The 18,011-nt window shown below is 32.6% G+C and overlaps 1 protein-coding gene across 1 annotated transcript; it reads right to left on the bottom strand.

Moving 5' to 3' along the window:
* Nucleotides 1-7,680: 7,680 nt before the first annotated feature.
* Nucleotides 7,681-12,376, bottom strand: LOC124370423 (proton-coupled amino acid transporter-like protein pathetic). Its single transcript, XM_046828708.1, has 3 exons — nt 12,363-12,376; nt 8,603-8,772; nt 7,681-7,922 (listed from the first exon to the last, which is right to left on the bottom strand). The coding sequence occupies exons 1-3, from the start codon at nt 12,374-12,376 to the stop codon at nt 7,681-7,683; spliced, it is 426 nt and encodes a 141-aa protein (XP_046684664.1).
* Nucleotides 12,377-18,011: the final 5,635 nt, after the last annotated feature.

Here is an 18,011-nt window from a genome sequence, read left to right as displayed (position 1 = left end):
ATAACATATATGTTATAATGCAACAGAGTGGTACACATGTTCCAGACAATATATTTACACAGTTTAGGGTCAGTCAATATAATCAGTAAATGCTCTTGTAAGAGAAAACACTGAAACTGGTTAAAAACTGTTTGTTTCTATCGACACATGGTATCCACCAACAAACATCAATATTCAGTAACATTAAAGTGTAGCTAATATTTGTTTACGTGTTTACGTACTCGGTTGGAAAATATGACATATGAATATATGATATACATATATATGATTTTGCTACAATTCAAAGGTAAAAATTTATATTCTTTATACAATTACCTATGGTTTTAATACTGTATTTGCTGGCTAAATTTAAAAACGACTGTATAATACTGGTATACTAATGACAGAATTTTCTTAGTAGAATGATTATGTTAAATATTACAAAGTGGTTCTTCCAAGAGGAATGAAATACCGCCCTGAAATGTTTTTAAATTATAACAAGCCGCAAATTATTTTTCTCTGAGAGACACTGACTTGATTGTCCGGGAACATTTTTCGTCCTGCTTTCGTCACACCTCACCCAGAGTTACACCCTTCTTCCTCTTACCTATCTCCGTCCTCAACTATTAATATCAACACATCCCTGGACAATCCATTTACCAGTACAGCAACTTTTGGTTTGTTGATGATTTAATAATACTAAGTGTTAGTATTAGGAACATCCTTTCCTGTATTGATGTGTCATCTAAGATTAAAACTATTGTAAATTAACCAATTTTCCACTTAACAAAATAAAAGTCTTAATATGATCATAATTACAATTCATTTAGATTATAATCTGTTACTCTGGAACTTACTATCTATGATCAGTGCAGAGGTATTAAGAAGGGTGTCCGCATGTTCGTTGAGTAAAGATATTGTTTACACCTCACTGTTCCAACCGCTTAAATTTTGGAAATAATGTTCCCATAGTTACTTACATTTAATATCAGGTTATGTGGTCTATACAGAGCATATTTCAACTTGACTCTTTGTCCAATAAAGATTGAGCTACTCCTAAACCTTCATGATTGTCTTATTTTTAAATATTTGTAGGCAGATTGAGCCTTTTAACTCTCCATAAGCTACGGAGATAAAATCAAAGTTAGCTCTTGGGTGAATTTGGAGAAGATTGGTTTATTTAAAGGTTCTAAATCTTGTAAAAATATAATTAAAAGAGTGTTATTCCTCTTATTATTTACAAATATTAATAAACAACACTTGAGGACGGGTCTAACAATCCATCGTTTTTGACGTGACAACTTCTTAAATTAGGTTGCGGCTCGGAGTCACTCATGAAAAAGTGTAACGCCCGGTAACGTTACGGATGCCCGTCCAGTGGGTCCGCCGCACGGGATCCGCACGGGATAAAACAGATAACTGTGGGTCTGCCGCACGGGATAAAGCAGATAACTATGTTTATTCGTGAAAAATGTGGAGTGCTTAGATTCGTCATTTACAACAACTACAACAATAAAGGTAAATAATTGTACACTGATATTTCATTATCGTAAAACTATGATTGATTGATTAATTGTTAGATTGACACAAAAGTTGAGAAACTGAGTTTATAGGTTATGTCATACTATTGACAAATGTTGATAGTGTTAAGTAAATTATTAGTTTAAATCACTCTGCAATCAATCGTAATTCAGTCGATTGAGAAGAAACAGCGCGTATTGCTAGTCAAACATTTAAAATAACAAATTATAACCTCTAACCTGTCATAACAGTGCGACCAAACAAAACGAACTAAACCGACCAATCACCACGCGCGGAGTTAGAATTTAACTGTGTTTAGCAAGAATTTCAAATTCCAATTTTAGTAAATGTTTTATTCAACTTTACCATTTACAATAAACAAATTTTAATTAATTTCAAATTATGTACAATGTTTTAGTAAACAAAATATATTTCTATAGTTAAAATTTGTGCAATTCTTATTTTCATTCAATTCCTTGTTCCTATTGTGCAATTTAATAATATTCATATCAATAAATATTCTACCGAGAAAAAGACGTTGTCACGTAAAATCTTTCGCCCGTAAAAACCGACTTTACAGGCGACCATAATTTTTTTTTGGTACACCCTTTTTTGTCCATCTAGTTGCCTCCTATTTTCAACATAAAAATCTATAATGGAATAACATAGTTCTCTCATATATAAATATGTACTGCCAATAAGGCCAAAACTAATACTACTTTTCTCTGTATGACAAACACCAATAGTGCCGATACCTAACGTTTATTTTCTTGTCCTAGCCTCAGCCCATGTCTGAATAGCATTTATTAACTGGAATTAAAATTAATTAACGCAGGTTTGATTTCAGACTATTATGAAGCAAGTTAGTAAAATCAAACAAAAACATAGAAAACTAGTTTTCTCTGGTTGAAAAATTAATAATACTTTATTTCAACTACGTTAAAGCCATACTATGACACCGAGAAAATCATTTGATGTCAAGCTTATTTCAGAGGAGCTGTTTGACATATGAAAGTTTAATCTGGCATTGCCGAGTCGCTATTAACTGTGTTGAATTATAAAACGAGAGAGTAATAAACCGTGGTAGTTGAAATGCCAACTGAGACGAGTTTTAACGGTGTAGCCTGCAGTTAAAGATGTAATTAGTATGTGACGTACTCATAATTAAGATATGAGATTTATACTATGTTACATATGTCAATAAAAATAAATTCAGTGGTTTAAAAAGTGTAGTGTTGCCTTTTATGACGTCCATTTTCGATCTATTAGATTTTACGCTTTTTCATTCATCATAATCAATATATCCATTCAATCTAGGAATAATTGTGCAAACTATTACATGAGGTTAAAAAACAGGATGTCAAAACGTTTATCATCGTTATACGTATATTAAAAAATACGACTAGTTTTATGCCCTATCCTCTTTTTTTATCTGGAGAAAATCTTAAGATTATGATTTTTCTTTTAATGCGGGGAGGGCGGAACAAAAAAAATATTTTTTTTTTTTCAAACTTTTTTTTATTGTATTTTATTAAAATATACATTTTTCCGAGTTCATTGATATATAATACATCTGGGTTATCTAAATATTTCATTACAAAATAAATCCTTGAACTTTTGTTGCAGGGTCAGTTTTTACTAGAATATTTTCGCTTGCATACATACGTATATCTACCCATCATTTCTGTTGCTATTTAATTTTGCTTCATTTAGCAACACTGAATATAGACAACTGCTTACTGTCTTCTGTTGCTAGGGAATAAATATTGTAAACATAACCTGTTTGTTTGTTATTGTTTATGGGACGTTATGAGTTTCTGTGAAAGTTTTTACTAGCGTTTGTGATTCTTACAGTTTCGTTTATTGGTTGTATTATTTATTCATAATGCCTAGACCTACTTATAAAACAACTAAAAGCAGGAAAGGAGTTGGTGGACGTGGAAAAAAGAAGGTAGCACAAGGTGTACCTGTACATTCATCTGCTAGTGTTCCTAGCTCTCCTAGGCCTAGGCCTACCAAAGCGTCTAGCTCATCAAAGAAAAATTGACTTTTCGGGGTATAGCCAATATGCTACAGATCATAGCTATAAGAATGAAATTATAGATATCAGTATACTATCAGAGAAACTCCAAGAATGTTCTCTTTGCAAAAACTGTAAGAAAAATGGTTACAGTTGCGTTCCATGAATTATGTTGGCTTAGTGTCGAAACTAGAACTCTTTTGCACACATTGTAACTTTTGTGAAGAATTTAATAACTCTAAAAAGGTTGAAATACCTAATGTAGCAATCATGGGCAGTTACAATGGCCAGTTTACAATGATGGGCAGGTTACCAAATGCAGAGTTCTGCACTCAATGGGACTTGAACCTGGTTGTCCGATTAATAAACGCGATGAAATCTCTAGACTCAGAAAGCATCCGAAGAGCTGAAAAAGCCATTTCAGACTTCTTGAGGCTGGCAAGAAGAAAAGAGAGGATTCTGAAGAGAAGGCATGAAGAGGTGGAAGATGAAAACCCTGCATATAAGAGTGGAATATACTAATGTAAGTAAATAAATGCACAGTTTTAGTTTTTAGCCGTTTTCCGAAAATCGATATTTTTTTGACATAAGGTACATTTTTCTCTAGAAATACTGAAGATAGAGAGTTCAAATTTTTACAAAATATGTATGTAATAGTTTTACACACCCTGAGTTTTTTTGTGGCCTTAAGTTAACTAATTTGGTAAAAAAAAATTAAATCTAAAAAAAAATCTGAATATTTTAGGTGTCATGGGAAAAAAAAAATTATAACATACTTATTTTTTTATATAAATACTTAAAAAAAACACTCAGGCTATGTATAAAAGGCATATGAATAACTGACAAAAATTTCAAAACAATAGGCATAGTAGTTTTTTGAGAAAATGTTCCTTATTTTAGCATTACAGAGATAGGGATTCCGCCTCCCCTTAAGGATATAATATAAGCTATTACTCGTATATTAAGTTAGGTTTTAGAAAAACTGTTTAATATAAACTTAATACTGAAGCTACAGATGTGTTATTGATAGAAACCCAGTTTACTGTAAAAGTTTATTAGTTTGGGAAATAGCTCATAACAAGGGAAATCTAATTTTCGGTATTGATTACAGTACACAGTCTTCCAGTCTATTTCCCCCGTCGTACGTTAAAATTAAACTAATCAGCTGATATAAAAGCACCAGTATATGTGCTGTGATCCAGCAATGTGTGCATATTGCAGCTTAATCAGGATTAAGCACGGTCCGACACTGGCTGTAAAGTTTTACAGCTTTTAAAGCTCCTCTGTAACAAATTGGCTGCAATGGTTTTAGCCTTGTCGGTCACAAAATAACGTTTCGATTACGATCTGTGTCACAGAGGTTATAAATGGCGACGTTTGAATTTAGTGCATTTGTAAGTAAACATAACAAGTTTGATTTTTTATACATTTTTTAAGCAATTGCATAATTTGCATTTAAAGAAATCTGCTTAAAATCTAAAATATTACAAAATGTTGTTCGTCTAAAGTATAAATAATATTATTTGGGTTCAAACTAAACTATCCAAGGCATATAATACATCTAAATAGATAAATTAAGTACTTAAGTCCTGTTTAATATAAAAATATTTTTAATAAAGCAGGTTGCTTCATGTCAAGTTGTAAAATCAGAATTATGTTACTCATATAATTATTGATTTTAGCCCAAATTACTATTATTTTTTTATTTTTAATATTAATGCAAAGATATATAACACTCAAATCAACTAATTAATTTAAAGTTTTTATTTACTAAATTATAATTCGCTTAAAACAATGGAAAACTGATTTAATCCAATTTGCTCCACTGACCTATTTTTACTAACTAGCTGCCCTGTTCCTATTCAGAAATATTACCAATTAAATATCCTTTGTTATCTTTCGTTTGAAGTTTTGTTCTATTACAAATAATATATTTTTATCTTTTCTAATATTTAAAACACTAAAGTTTTTGTTTTTCTTTGTCAAGAGAAAATCTTAAATTTTCCACACAGCTAGTTGACGAATATAGAGGCTGTATTTTAAAATACCAGGTTCTGCTCTTATACCAAGCAAACTGGCTCGCGGCATATAAACTAGAAGTGATAAATTTGCATGGTTTTCTTATATTTTTCATTATAAATTGTTACATATGTTTTAATTATATTTATATACAAAAAAAAATTTTTCATCCCGAAATAGTTAACTTAAATTTATAGCTGAAAATATCCTATATATAAAATAAGAACGGACAAGTATGGAACCTTGGGGTACTCCCAACTAAATTTCATACAACCTCCCTGAAACTGTTCTTATTTCATAGTGCAACGTCCTGATTGCTTCTAGAGAAGTACGAGGAAAGAATTAATTTGAGAGAGCTGCTATATTTCATATATTTTCCAGTTTGCCCATAAAGACAGAATGGTTAACACAATCGGAAACCTTTATTACTATATAGCACCGGACATACTGCGACTCCTCCAAAACTCCTAAAATGGTCTCCATTACATTATTGGCAGCACTAGAAGTTCAATATATCTTTTTGAAACCAAACTGCGATGTTGTCAAAAGCGCATTAGAGTTGAATTACAGTGAAATTATTTTCGCATGAAAAGTTACTTAACAAATAATTTACTTAAACTTTCTAAAATAAGATATATATTTTTGTGTAGAAACTATTGGTTGAGTGCACTGTATGATTTTAAACTACATGTAAGTAAAATTATTTTTCTGTATTTTACTTTAAATTTAATAATATTTCGAAGTACTAATGTTTTATGAATTGCAAACTCGGCATCTGTCGGGAGCACTAAATACAAAATGACAGAGACCCAAATGTTACAGTTACGAACTTTTAATTAAGAACTTGATGGAACATCTTGTCTAAGAAGTTAGTCTGAATTATTCCAACAGAGAGTTGTAAAAACTTCGTTAACAAGAGAATGAAGTAGTGAGTACAGCTGCAAGCTTTAACTAAAGAATAATATTTAGTTAATTTTGTCCAATTTTAAAAGAAAATTGTGTGATTTCTTAGCAAAACAATGATTACAATATATTAGCATGAAAAGTTAAATTTTCTCAAACTATTTTTGGGTTATTTAGTTTTATGTAATTAACCTAATAATAGATATTTTTTCCTACCCTTAGCAAAAATAAAAAAGCTTAATGGGGGATGTAAGAGAGGTACCTTTGCTGTCCTAGCTTATCATACCCAGTATACAAATTACAAAGTGTATTATTTATTTTGTTATTATTTTATCATACTTTATCTAGCAGTTTACTAATCCTGGATAAGTGAATCTGAAGAGTAAACATATAGTATAATATAAATAATTGCTTTTAAAAGTGTTTTTGGATTGATAAATAATTTAATATGGGCAATACAATGTTCAGACGGAGTTGGCTTAAAAGACCCAATCATCAGTTTTCGATACAAATTAGTTTAATTCCATATATAAATAAAAAAGTGGAATCAAAATACTTCGTTTTGGTTTTACTGAACTTTTAGATTGTATTAACTGAAAATAAATCACAAAGTTTTGAAATTAAATACATCTTTTATTCACTTAGGCATAAACCATGGCCAAATCCAATGTTTTCTTAACATCGTCGTATGATTTATAAAAAATTTAGTTTTATTCTATATAATTTGCAATTTCATTTTGTTTAATCCCTTATTCACAAACCATAGCCACATCTCACAATTTCCCAAAATTTTGGTATGAATTTTATAAAATAGTGTAGTTTTTTTCCATGTAAGTTGGAAACTTCATTTTTGTTTGTAATGAAACTTTTATCCTAAGTAAATTAAAATAGAAGAGACCTAAAATATACTTTTAGGTACACATACACTTTTACAAATTCGTATACTAATCCTTTTTAGAGACCAATAACGAAAGACTGTTAAATAACTGACTATACGAGGAAAGAATTATATTAAAGGAATCGTCATTGGACTTAAATTAAAGGAAAATAATTAAGGTATACTGTGGCTTGGCTACGCATCAAACTTTGGTGCATTCTATAAGTACAGGTTTGCTGTCTTTATTTAAGTTATATAAACTGATACAATTCAAACAAGTTTTTGACTAGTAAGATGTTCGCCCCTGATTTAAAGGCAAACAATGTAACGGCACGTATGCTATATTTCATTGTAAACGCCGCTATTGATAGTTGGAGGAACTGTCTCTTATAGCGTCGCTGGTCCCACTGATGAGGGCGAAGATAGCGATGATAGCGAGCCCGACGTTATTCCAGAGACGCCACCGCCCCCAGCCGAGGCCGCCGTTCCAGAAGACGATAGTCTCTGTGATGGCCGGCAGGAACAGTCCCAGAACAGAGAACCCCACTGACCCGACCAGGGAGATGACTGGAGCTAGTTGAGGCACTGCTATCCCAAACAGTACTGTAGACAGACAAAATCAGTTCTATAAAATATTGCAGAGCTCTTTATAACTTCATAGTAACTTTATAATTTCAAGATACTAGCGAGGCTTTGTGTAGCGTAATTATAGTACTAGCTGAATAAACAGACGTTTTTGTGACCATTTTTTGATCAATGGGAGAATAAAACTACAGCTTAATGATCTTTGCAGGCTATTAGAGTGGAAAAGCCTATTTAAGTGCCGCGTGACAGGCTTAGTATTTGGATGTTTTATTGTATATGTTGGGATCCCTGCATTAATCGTGTTAAAAAACAATACCAAAATAGTAATCTTAGCCTCTGTAAACTTTAGAATATTTGGCTTAACTCTCAAAATTTACAGTTACGCAGATATTACTGACCCTAGAAATAAAACGTACATAATGACTTTAATTGAATTTGATGGTTTTCTTGCATCATTTTGGATTTTTAAACTAGTAATGGACTTGGTTTGTGCTGTGTGTAAGTTCGAAATAGAGCATCGTTTTTTACGGCTTCTGCAACCAAAAGCAGATCGCAACGTGTTTCCAAATTAATTTAGTACGTTAAAAAATTATAATTGCACAATCTTTTATAATGTCTAAATTTATACATATAACTTTTACTACAAATCATTCCATAGTTTAATTTGTTCGTTTACAGGAAAACAGTTTGATTCTCACCTGTGCCAAAAATGAGAAGATTCCTGATGATGTAGAATCCCACTAATTCCCTGCCCTTACCAATGTGAGATTGGGCAGCCTTCCTGACCACCTCGAAGCAAGCAGTGAACTGTAGTCCATAGGTGAAGAACACAGCGAGAGCCACGCTCACCTTTACTATTTTGGACTGGCTGAAAAATATGAAAGACGTTCGTTATGCCCGCATTTAACACATTCCCTCCGATAAATGTGTACAAACCTATGTTTTATTTAAGGTAATAATTCTTGGTATCTCAACTGTACCTGATACCCAAACTCTGGTATCAAGGTTACTATATAAATATTCCCAGTAACTTTTATGCCTACCTTTTAGGAGTCTTGTTCGAGAATTGTTACGGAAATGTACTTTTTTTATTTCCATAATTGACTCAGAGATTTAAGTACACATTTCGTCTTCCAAAAGTAAATGCCCAATTAAGCAATATGTGGAGATTGCAAAGTTTTACGCTTACTCCAACTTTGGATGAGATGCAGAGATTCTTTGTTTTAATTTTTTTATTGACGATGGAAGGTTTTGAAAAGATAACGGATTTCGGACATTTGGCATCGTTATACGTTACAAAAGGTATATTTTGAGGATTGGAATCTATCCGCTTTTTCAGGTGGAAGGTATCAATACATACAAAAAGAAAAAAACAGAAAGAACAAAAGAAGGGAGAGAAAAGGGTTTAAACATATCTTGGAGTAAAATCCAATCGTTGTCACTGCACAAGATGCAAGTCACGATAAAGATACACGTACGTTACACCAGTTAACAGATAAAAGTGGGATACTGGTACTGAAACTTTCGGGTATGTTTGAACCCCTTTTCCATTTCTTCTGTTCTTTATTATTGTATGTATTAATATCCCTCCACCTGACGAAAATTATAGGTTCCAATCCTAAAAACGTTATATTATACATTTTGTAACATATAGCCATTGTAAATGTCCGATACCGTGATTTTATCTTATACAGTGATTGTTCTATATAACCATTAAAAGCTGTAGGAAAAACGTTTATCAAAATCTCATTTTTTTCTAAGAACTCTGTTGAAGTGAATCTATGAGCGTATGGGTTCGATTAATAGGAAGGGAAATAGTTTCAGAGCTATCCTAATATTCATAACAGATCGTAAGAGATTCAAAACTTCTTGCCATATTAATTCGAAGATCTTATTATTCACGTGCTATACTTTTAGATATTGAGGTCCTAATTCTAACGAGTTAAATAGGTGTAGACGTTTGAACTCTGGCCAATCTCCATCAACACCTTTAAACACACCTTTTCGTCAAGGGCAATCTGTTTTAATTTTTCCAGGCTGGCCTCTGTACTTAACAATATGACAAATAGTATGAAGCGGTGGTAACTTCTCTTATTAACTCAGTAATATATAAATTTATAAACACAACGCTGTCGGTTATAAGATGTGAAAAACAAATTTACTTTTGCTGTTCTGTATTTTTTCTAAAACTTTATCTCCTCGGGTATGCCTGGTGATGTCTCCTACCCTACTTAAAATCTCCTAATTCCTTAGGACTAATCACAAAATTCATGGGTTTGTGGAGTGACAGTAATTAAAATTTAGATTTATAAAAGCTTTGTACTATTCTCAATGAAAGAGATTTGTGGAGCATATGGTCATCTGTATAAAACCCTTCAAGGACAAATCTCAGAATCCATGAAATCCACACAACTACAGTATTATCAATGATTTTACAATGATTTAAGCGGAAAAGTAATTTTCAACATGAAAAACTATCATGGTTTCTTATAAAATAAAAAAATCTGCTTTTACTAATACTCGTAAATCTCAGTTTTTATCAATGAGTGATATAGGTTTTAGCCATTTTATTCACTCTCATTCTATTAAACGCCTTGTTTAATATAACTACATAGGATTGGATTAAACTGAATTTTTATCTTATTTATTGTATTTCTTTCCAATGATATTGATATTAATATTTAATTAATTTTAGAATAATTACAAAGTATTTTATATTACTGTAAAAAAATATTGATCCAATACGAAAAATAAAACATAATTAATTCTCACTATAGAATATTTAAGAAAGTTGAATATTGTTGGTCAATGAGTATTAGATTAATGAACAATCAACAAGCTTTACATTAACCAAATATAAAACCCTTGAAAAATAATAATATAATTATATACCGTAGAGTTATAAACTATGGTTGTAATCATTAAAATATCTATTAACATCTAGACGTGTTTTATCCTTGTTTTTAAGTTAGTATAAATTTAATAATTTAAAAAGTTGACTTAAAACTGTTTACCAAACCACACGAAAGCCCATGCATACAATGTGAGATTTATTTCCAATTTAAATATGAGATCACTATGGAAAGCTTTGAATTATTCATAATTCGATTAACAACACATTATTTTTATTAAAGGTGTTATAAAAAAATCCAAACTCATTTTATAATTCAAATTGTAACTAATGCAATACACAATCTAAGTACGCATTGCTGTCAAATAATAAGCATAGGAAATAATTTAGTAGTTAGTTTGTCAAATTGTAGTATTTACCTCCCTAAAATATATTTTTACTAAGAAGTTAGTCCATTTAAACCCATTAATGAATTAATGAATAGTTTTAAAGAGATCACAGCTGTTAAGTCAAGCAAAGTATAATAATTGTTTATCAAGCTATTATTCTTCGTATTAATTAATATGTGATTGGCATATTTTGAAGCAAACAAGAAGTATACGTCACAATTAACAACAAAGTCTTCCAAAAACGTGTATTCTGCCATATATTTTCCGAAATGTCTACAAAAGTTCGTTTACGTCCTCAAGAGCGGTAAAAGCCGTCTAAGCGGCAATACGTCAGGTTTAGTGCGTCGGCCAAATGTTCAGTTGACTTTTACACGCCTCACGTTGTAGAGCCATAAATATCCCCCATTTCTTGTGTGTTACAGTTTTGTGTGTTCTAATGTGGCTCTGCAGCAAACACCTGTGTTTTATCTTTACAACCACAAAACCAAAAGAGAAATATTCTTATGGATAAAAATTGAGATTTACGTCAACTTAAGTCTTACACCAGCCCTCTAGCCGCCAATCAATTATAGATAAGAATATACCACTTCAGTGTAAAAATCTGTAATTTAAAACTTACAATAAAACTTCCACAATTACCAGTGGCTTTCAGGTTTCCTCATCTCAGAGGAAGCCTTGAAAATCTTAAATGCAAGCATAGGTCGACTTTTACATCAAATTAAAATTAGCACGATTACGACACCATAAAACAAACCTCAAAAGGTTCGCCCCAATAAAAGCACAGTTTAAAGTTTAAAAACTATTTAAAAGTAAATGTAAGTTAAATTCTAACAGAAAAAATTAGTTTTCAATTTGTGCAAGATTTCTTTTACTATAGAACGTATTGAGCTATTGATCAAATATTGTACGTTATTCTTCATATACATATCATCTTCATCTGAATACTTTAAACCTAATTGGCTTTTGGATTCCAATAGATTATATAACGTAGTGTGTCCATCAGTTTCATGTTAATTCGTTGGCTATTAATAGAATTTCTCTGTAAGAAGCGCAAGAAATAGAGCACTTAGGATAAATAATACTCTTCAAATTGTTAAGAAAATGTTATTATATTAATTATACAATGTACATGTAAGTTATAAACTAATATGTAACTCCTCACAGTTTAGTACCTAGGACATGATAATAGGGGCTATAGCTTCATTAGCTAGTACTCACATATCACCGCCCATGTTTAAAGTGATGCTTCCTTTGACGTCATCTCCGTATTTGAGATAGCCAAAAAACCAATTGCACCCCCACGCCGCCTCATAGAATTATCAATCGGCAGGATCTGTTAACAAAGAAACTGTTGGACTGATATTTATTTTAATATCGATACAGGGGAGTATCGAAATAGCCGACCAAAGGTCATCGCGCTGGTGAATGGACATTAATTCCACCTTTTGATCACAAAAACTAATATAGCTTTTCCTTGAATCAAAGGGAACAAACGTTCTAATTCTCGTTTAGAGGAACTTTCGAATCTATAATTATTCTACAGAGGGTCAGATGAACAGACGGGTGGATGGAGGGACTGGCCGTTGACCTTATGATCCCAAAACATTAATGGTTTTTCCTGCCGACAACTAAAACCAATGCTCCAATTTCAAAATATCTAGAAAAGCCTTTAGTGTTCTTTCCTTCAATAATACGAACCTATGTACCAAGTTTCAAGTCTCTAGCAGCGTTCTACCTACAATTATCACACAGATGGATGGACATGCAACGTTAATATTTTGATAAGGCACTTTTGGTTCTTAATAATTTCGAAATTTTAATAAACAACTACAATATTTACAGGAATTATTTTCAAAGCGAAAAAAAACTATTTTTTGCTTCCGGTGTCGTTCATTCTACTGCAATTTTCAAAAAGCAGCTTTAACTAGTTAAAATATCCAGTCTTGCCCAATTCGAACTTGACATAAGACGTAGTCAACAGAAAACACGACAATTTACCAACGGGCCAATAGAACAATGAACCTGTTTAATCAGCAGTCTAAAGTTCCGTTATTATCAGGTGATGAAATTCCTTTCACTGAAGCTTTGTGGTCTCACTGGGCCGGGAGGCGATATTCAATTCGCATTTTAAAGCAACGAATCCATCTTAATTTCACAAAAAGAAAGTGATAATGGTAATGCCCTTTCTTAACGAAGCAATGTAATAAATAGGTATTTTAAAATGATTTTCAGGAACTGTATTTATATCAAGCATTATTTTGTAAAAAAGAAATAAATAAAAATTATTTGGATTTTGAAAATCTAACAAGATTAAACCTTGATATAATTATATATCAATGTTTTAAACAACAGATATACAGAGTGATTTACATAAGGTGTCCTGAAACGTATAGCAGTAGAATAGCTAGAGTTGTACAAAGAAACAAAATACTCCCTCTAATTCATAAAACGGAAATCTATTTAATATAATTCCATCCAATTTTAAAAACATTATATGCCAAAACTGGAGAACTCGCGTTTGAACCTTAAAACATTAATAGATACTATAATACTTGAAGTGTAAAAATAGTTATTCAAAGACGATTAAAAAGTTATAAAATTGTGTATATTCAATTAAAATTTTAAATGTTGTAGCTGCCAAACGTTTCAAAATTTTTGCTGTCTGGGGTAGATAATATTTTAGTAAATATGTTTATGTGACTCATCATTTTAAAGATGTTCGATTAGATTAGGTTATGGAAATATTCTTAAAGCTCTATTAGAAAGAAAAGTTACAGTGAAAAGAGTACTGTTTAAAAAATGGGGGACTAAAACATATCAAATTTAGGTTTTAAATAAAACGCTGTATTTTTCGCAAAATAAAAAATTATGCAGTGAAACTAGCTAATTCTTATGCCTACGTTTACACAATATACTGTATATTATGGTCTGAATGAAATGTGCAGTAGAAGACACAAAACACATAATTCGTAAAAATTGTATTTTTATATATAAAAAGGCTGGTATTATTATTAACCTAAAAAACGGCCTAACCTTGACATCCAAAGTAAAAGTTTTATTCCAACTCCAAATTGTTCTATATAACCCTCTTATTGTTTGGTAAAAAGTTACACCATTTTGTGAGCGTCGGGGTTTGGGGGGGAGGGGGAGAAAAAGTAGGAAATTTAGTAGTTTTTTTAGTTTTTTGGAAATTGGTTGAAAACTAAGCTGTTTAGCACAAAGAGTGTTATATACAAAAATATTCTACATGAAAGTTTAAACAAAAAATGTCCTATGCATATTCCCTGTAAAATTTACGGTTCATGAGTTGCAGACGGTGTAAAAATAAAAAATGAAATAATTTTTAAGGTTTTTTTTCCAAATAAAGCTATATATAAGTAAATGATTTAATTAAAGAGTAATAAATATACTACAGTATTATAGTCAAAAAGAGGCTAAGAGGCACCATAGAAGGTTGAAAAAGTAAAAATAATTGTTAGGAGAAACGTGGTAGTACAAGCAGGCGTGGCCGCCATCATAGTGACCTTGGACCGCGGGCCGCAACCAATGGCCGGTTCTGTCTTCTGCACCGATAAAGCATTTGAAATAGGAGCCATATACATCAAAGCTATTGAAAACAAAACGTTTAAAGAAATACACATGAAAAGAAAGTTTGCTGTCAAGTCTCTAGCCTCTATAACGAAGTCGGTGAAAATTAACAACGACATGGTATGTGTAAATCCTAACACTCTCTTACATCGGATGGTGTGTACAGTAAGGAGTGATGAGAGATTAGAGGAAATTTTTCAGTTTGAACTCTTTGCATATCCTCCATCACTGTTTGACGAATCTGGCTTGAAGAGGAAGGGGAAAAAAAAAATTCAATCAATGGTGACGGTTTTGGTTTCAGGTTCAAAAGAATCATCAAACATCGATGACCCAGTGAAAGTGTCCTATATAATTGACGGAGGCCATCTCCTACATCGTGTTGTCTGGCAACAGCCTGCTACATTTAAACAGATTTTTCGAGCAATATAGTGATTACGTATGTACTCATTATGGAAAAGCGACTGTTGTTTTTGATGGTTTACGAAACGAAGTAACACAAAGGATCAAGAACACCTACGAAGATCACGTTCCAACATTGTGGTCAAAGTAGAAGACTCAATCCATGTCAACATAAATCAAAATGAATTTTTAGCTAGTGCTAAAAACAAGATGGGTCTAATAACCCTCCTTTCATGGCACTTGCAAACAATGTGGTTGCACAGTTCTTCAAGCATCGGAGTGATGCTGACCTATTAGTAGTCTTAACAGCTATTGATGGAGCGAAGAAAGATGTTCAAACGTTTGTTATTGGTGATGACACGGACTTATTAGTACTGTTGACTGTCCACGCACCTTCAGGGAATAAACTGAAAAATGGTCGTACCTAAAAAAGGAAAATCACCAGGAAAAAGTGTACATTATTTCTGACATTCAGCAAGGCATTGGGGATATGAAAGATGTACTTCTGGTTACATACGCCTTCACAGGATGTGACACTGTGTCTGCTGTCTATAAGAAGGGAAAAATTGCACCTTATAGGAAAGTTCAAGCCAACAAACGTTCTTCGTGAAAAACTTCTGGTCTTCAACAACCCCAAAGCCGAACCCAGTGCAAGTGGCTGATGCAGGAAATTACTTCCTACTTGCAATGTTTGGAGCCAAGAACACTGAAGATCTAGATTGTCTCCGCTACCAGTCCTACTTGAAAGCGATTGCAAAGCAGCCTATACATGCATTACTGAAGTTGGATGCACTACCCCCCACTTCCCCCAGGTCCAGAGAGCATTCATTTAGGACCTACCTACCACCAGGTACAACAGTGCTGAATGAAGATAAGGATCCACTCGAGTTGGGGTTGGAAGAAGATTGGCGACCACCTGACACCAATTACAACAAGCACGTCCTGCAGCCCCCCAGGAATTACTGTCCCTTATAACGTGTACTTGCAAAGATGAATGCGTTCGTAATTGTGGAATGCAGAAGGAGTGGTCTAAACTGCATTAGCATATGCAGCAATTGCTCAGGCCCAAGCAATGTGATAACATGGACAATAATAACATTCTTGTCCATGCAGCCATCTGCAAAACTGTGTTTAGTTTTGTAATTGGGCGTATTGCCGTGAATAAATAAATAAATAATCTTAGACGACGAGCTAGAGGAGGAGGATAATGTGCTGGAGGATGAGTGAAGTTAATAAAGACATTGAACATTCCAAATTTGAAAGATATTTATGCTTAAGAAGTGAATTTATGTTGCAATGTTCGTAGAAAGTTCAGGGTGGGTTTCTCCCGTACCACAGGTTTATATGGCCTAGGCCTGTGGAAGCCTCTTTTCCCTTAAAAAAGAGTGCCCCTTGATAAGGTGGTGAGGTTTTCGTTCCTTCAAGGGCTTATCACTAACATACCACCGGCCACTGAAATAGCAACATTCTTTTACGAAGCTTATTTTTTTTTTTAAATTGTCAAAATTACGAAAAAAGTTAACATTTACACCGTCTGTAACTCTTGAACCGTACAATTTAGAGTGATTATGAAAAGAACCATTCTTATTTAAAATTTAACGTAGAACATTTTTGTATATAACCAATGTTTAGGATAAACCGCTTAGTTTTTGAAATATTTACGAAAAACTAAAAAAAACTAGTGATTTTTCAAATTCACCCCCCCCCTCACCCCCAAACCCGACGCTCAAAATGGTGTAACTTTTTACCATAGAATAAGGGGACTATGTAGAGCAATTTGGTGTTGGAGGAAAACTTTTACTTTGGATGTTGAGGTTTAGGTCTAATTACACCGTACTATATGTAACGCATTGAAATTTGACAGCGAGGCCCATTATTGTAGGCTTATTGGATAAATTTGAAGTTACTGGGAAGGAGGGTAGGGGGTAGGTATTGGGTGCAATGAATGCATTATACTGTAACTGCCATCGAATCTGCTGCTCTATTGTGTGTACTACCAGATATTCAAGGAACTAATTACCACGCAAGTAGCAGTACCTAAGTACGAACTAGTTTCTGTAATTGCTTCTCCGAAGTGACTGTACGAAGTTAGTTAAAGTGATATATTTATTGTTGGTATTTTACTCAGATATATTTCATTAGATTTGTTCCATTGTGCTTAAAGCACTAAATTTAAGGAATATTCTCTGTTCTCAATTATTTTACCCAGAAGCACATTAGAGCAGAAGTAACCAGCAACAGAGTAAGAAATTTTAGGATTACATTTGGAAGATTTTTATTCGATTAGCCAGGTAGTCTGATATACACCAAACCTAGTGAGAGTGATTAAAAGGTAATGTATTAATTTTATCCTTTATTTAGGGTGTTAGGATAGGTTCTTACTTATTATGAAGGAAAGCTATCATTTTTTGAAACATTAAGGGCAACGTAAACAAATCTTATTCTCTCAGCCTAATCACATTGAAAAACATGTACCAACATGGAACTAGATGACCCCATACGCTTACGCAGTATAAAAATTGAAACTTCACGCTAAATTTCAAGGCTATAGATCTGATCGTTCACAAGATATTGTACAGAGAGATCGATAGATTGGCAAACAGATATGAAATCGGCTGAAATATTTCCCTGACGCTCAGCAAATTAGGTTTAACATTGTCTCTGATAACTGTTGATGTGACATTAATGCTAAAAAAATTTCATTCATCCTGTTAACATGAACACGAGTATTTTGTACAATCTACAATGTCAAAGACACGATGTTGTCACATAGGGTTTTGATTATACGATAAGTTTTATTTTCATATTATTGTAAATAATAAATTCAATTTATTTTTTCATGGCTTTTGACGAAGATAAAATTGGTATAGCAATATTATT

The sequence above is a fragment of the Homalodisca vitripennis genome, unplaced genomic scaffold, assembly GCF_021130785.1.
Source record: "Homalodisca vitripennis isolate AUS2020 unplaced genomic scaffold, UT_GWSS_2.1 ScUCBcl_166;HRSCAF=1475, whole genome shotgun sequence".
NCBI classification, from domain to species: domain Eukaryota; kingdom Metazoa; phylum Arthropoda; class Insecta; order Hemiptera; family Cicadellidae; genus Homalodisca; species Homalodisca vitripennis.
This window is presented reverse-complemented; position numbering and strand designations above follow the sequence as displayed.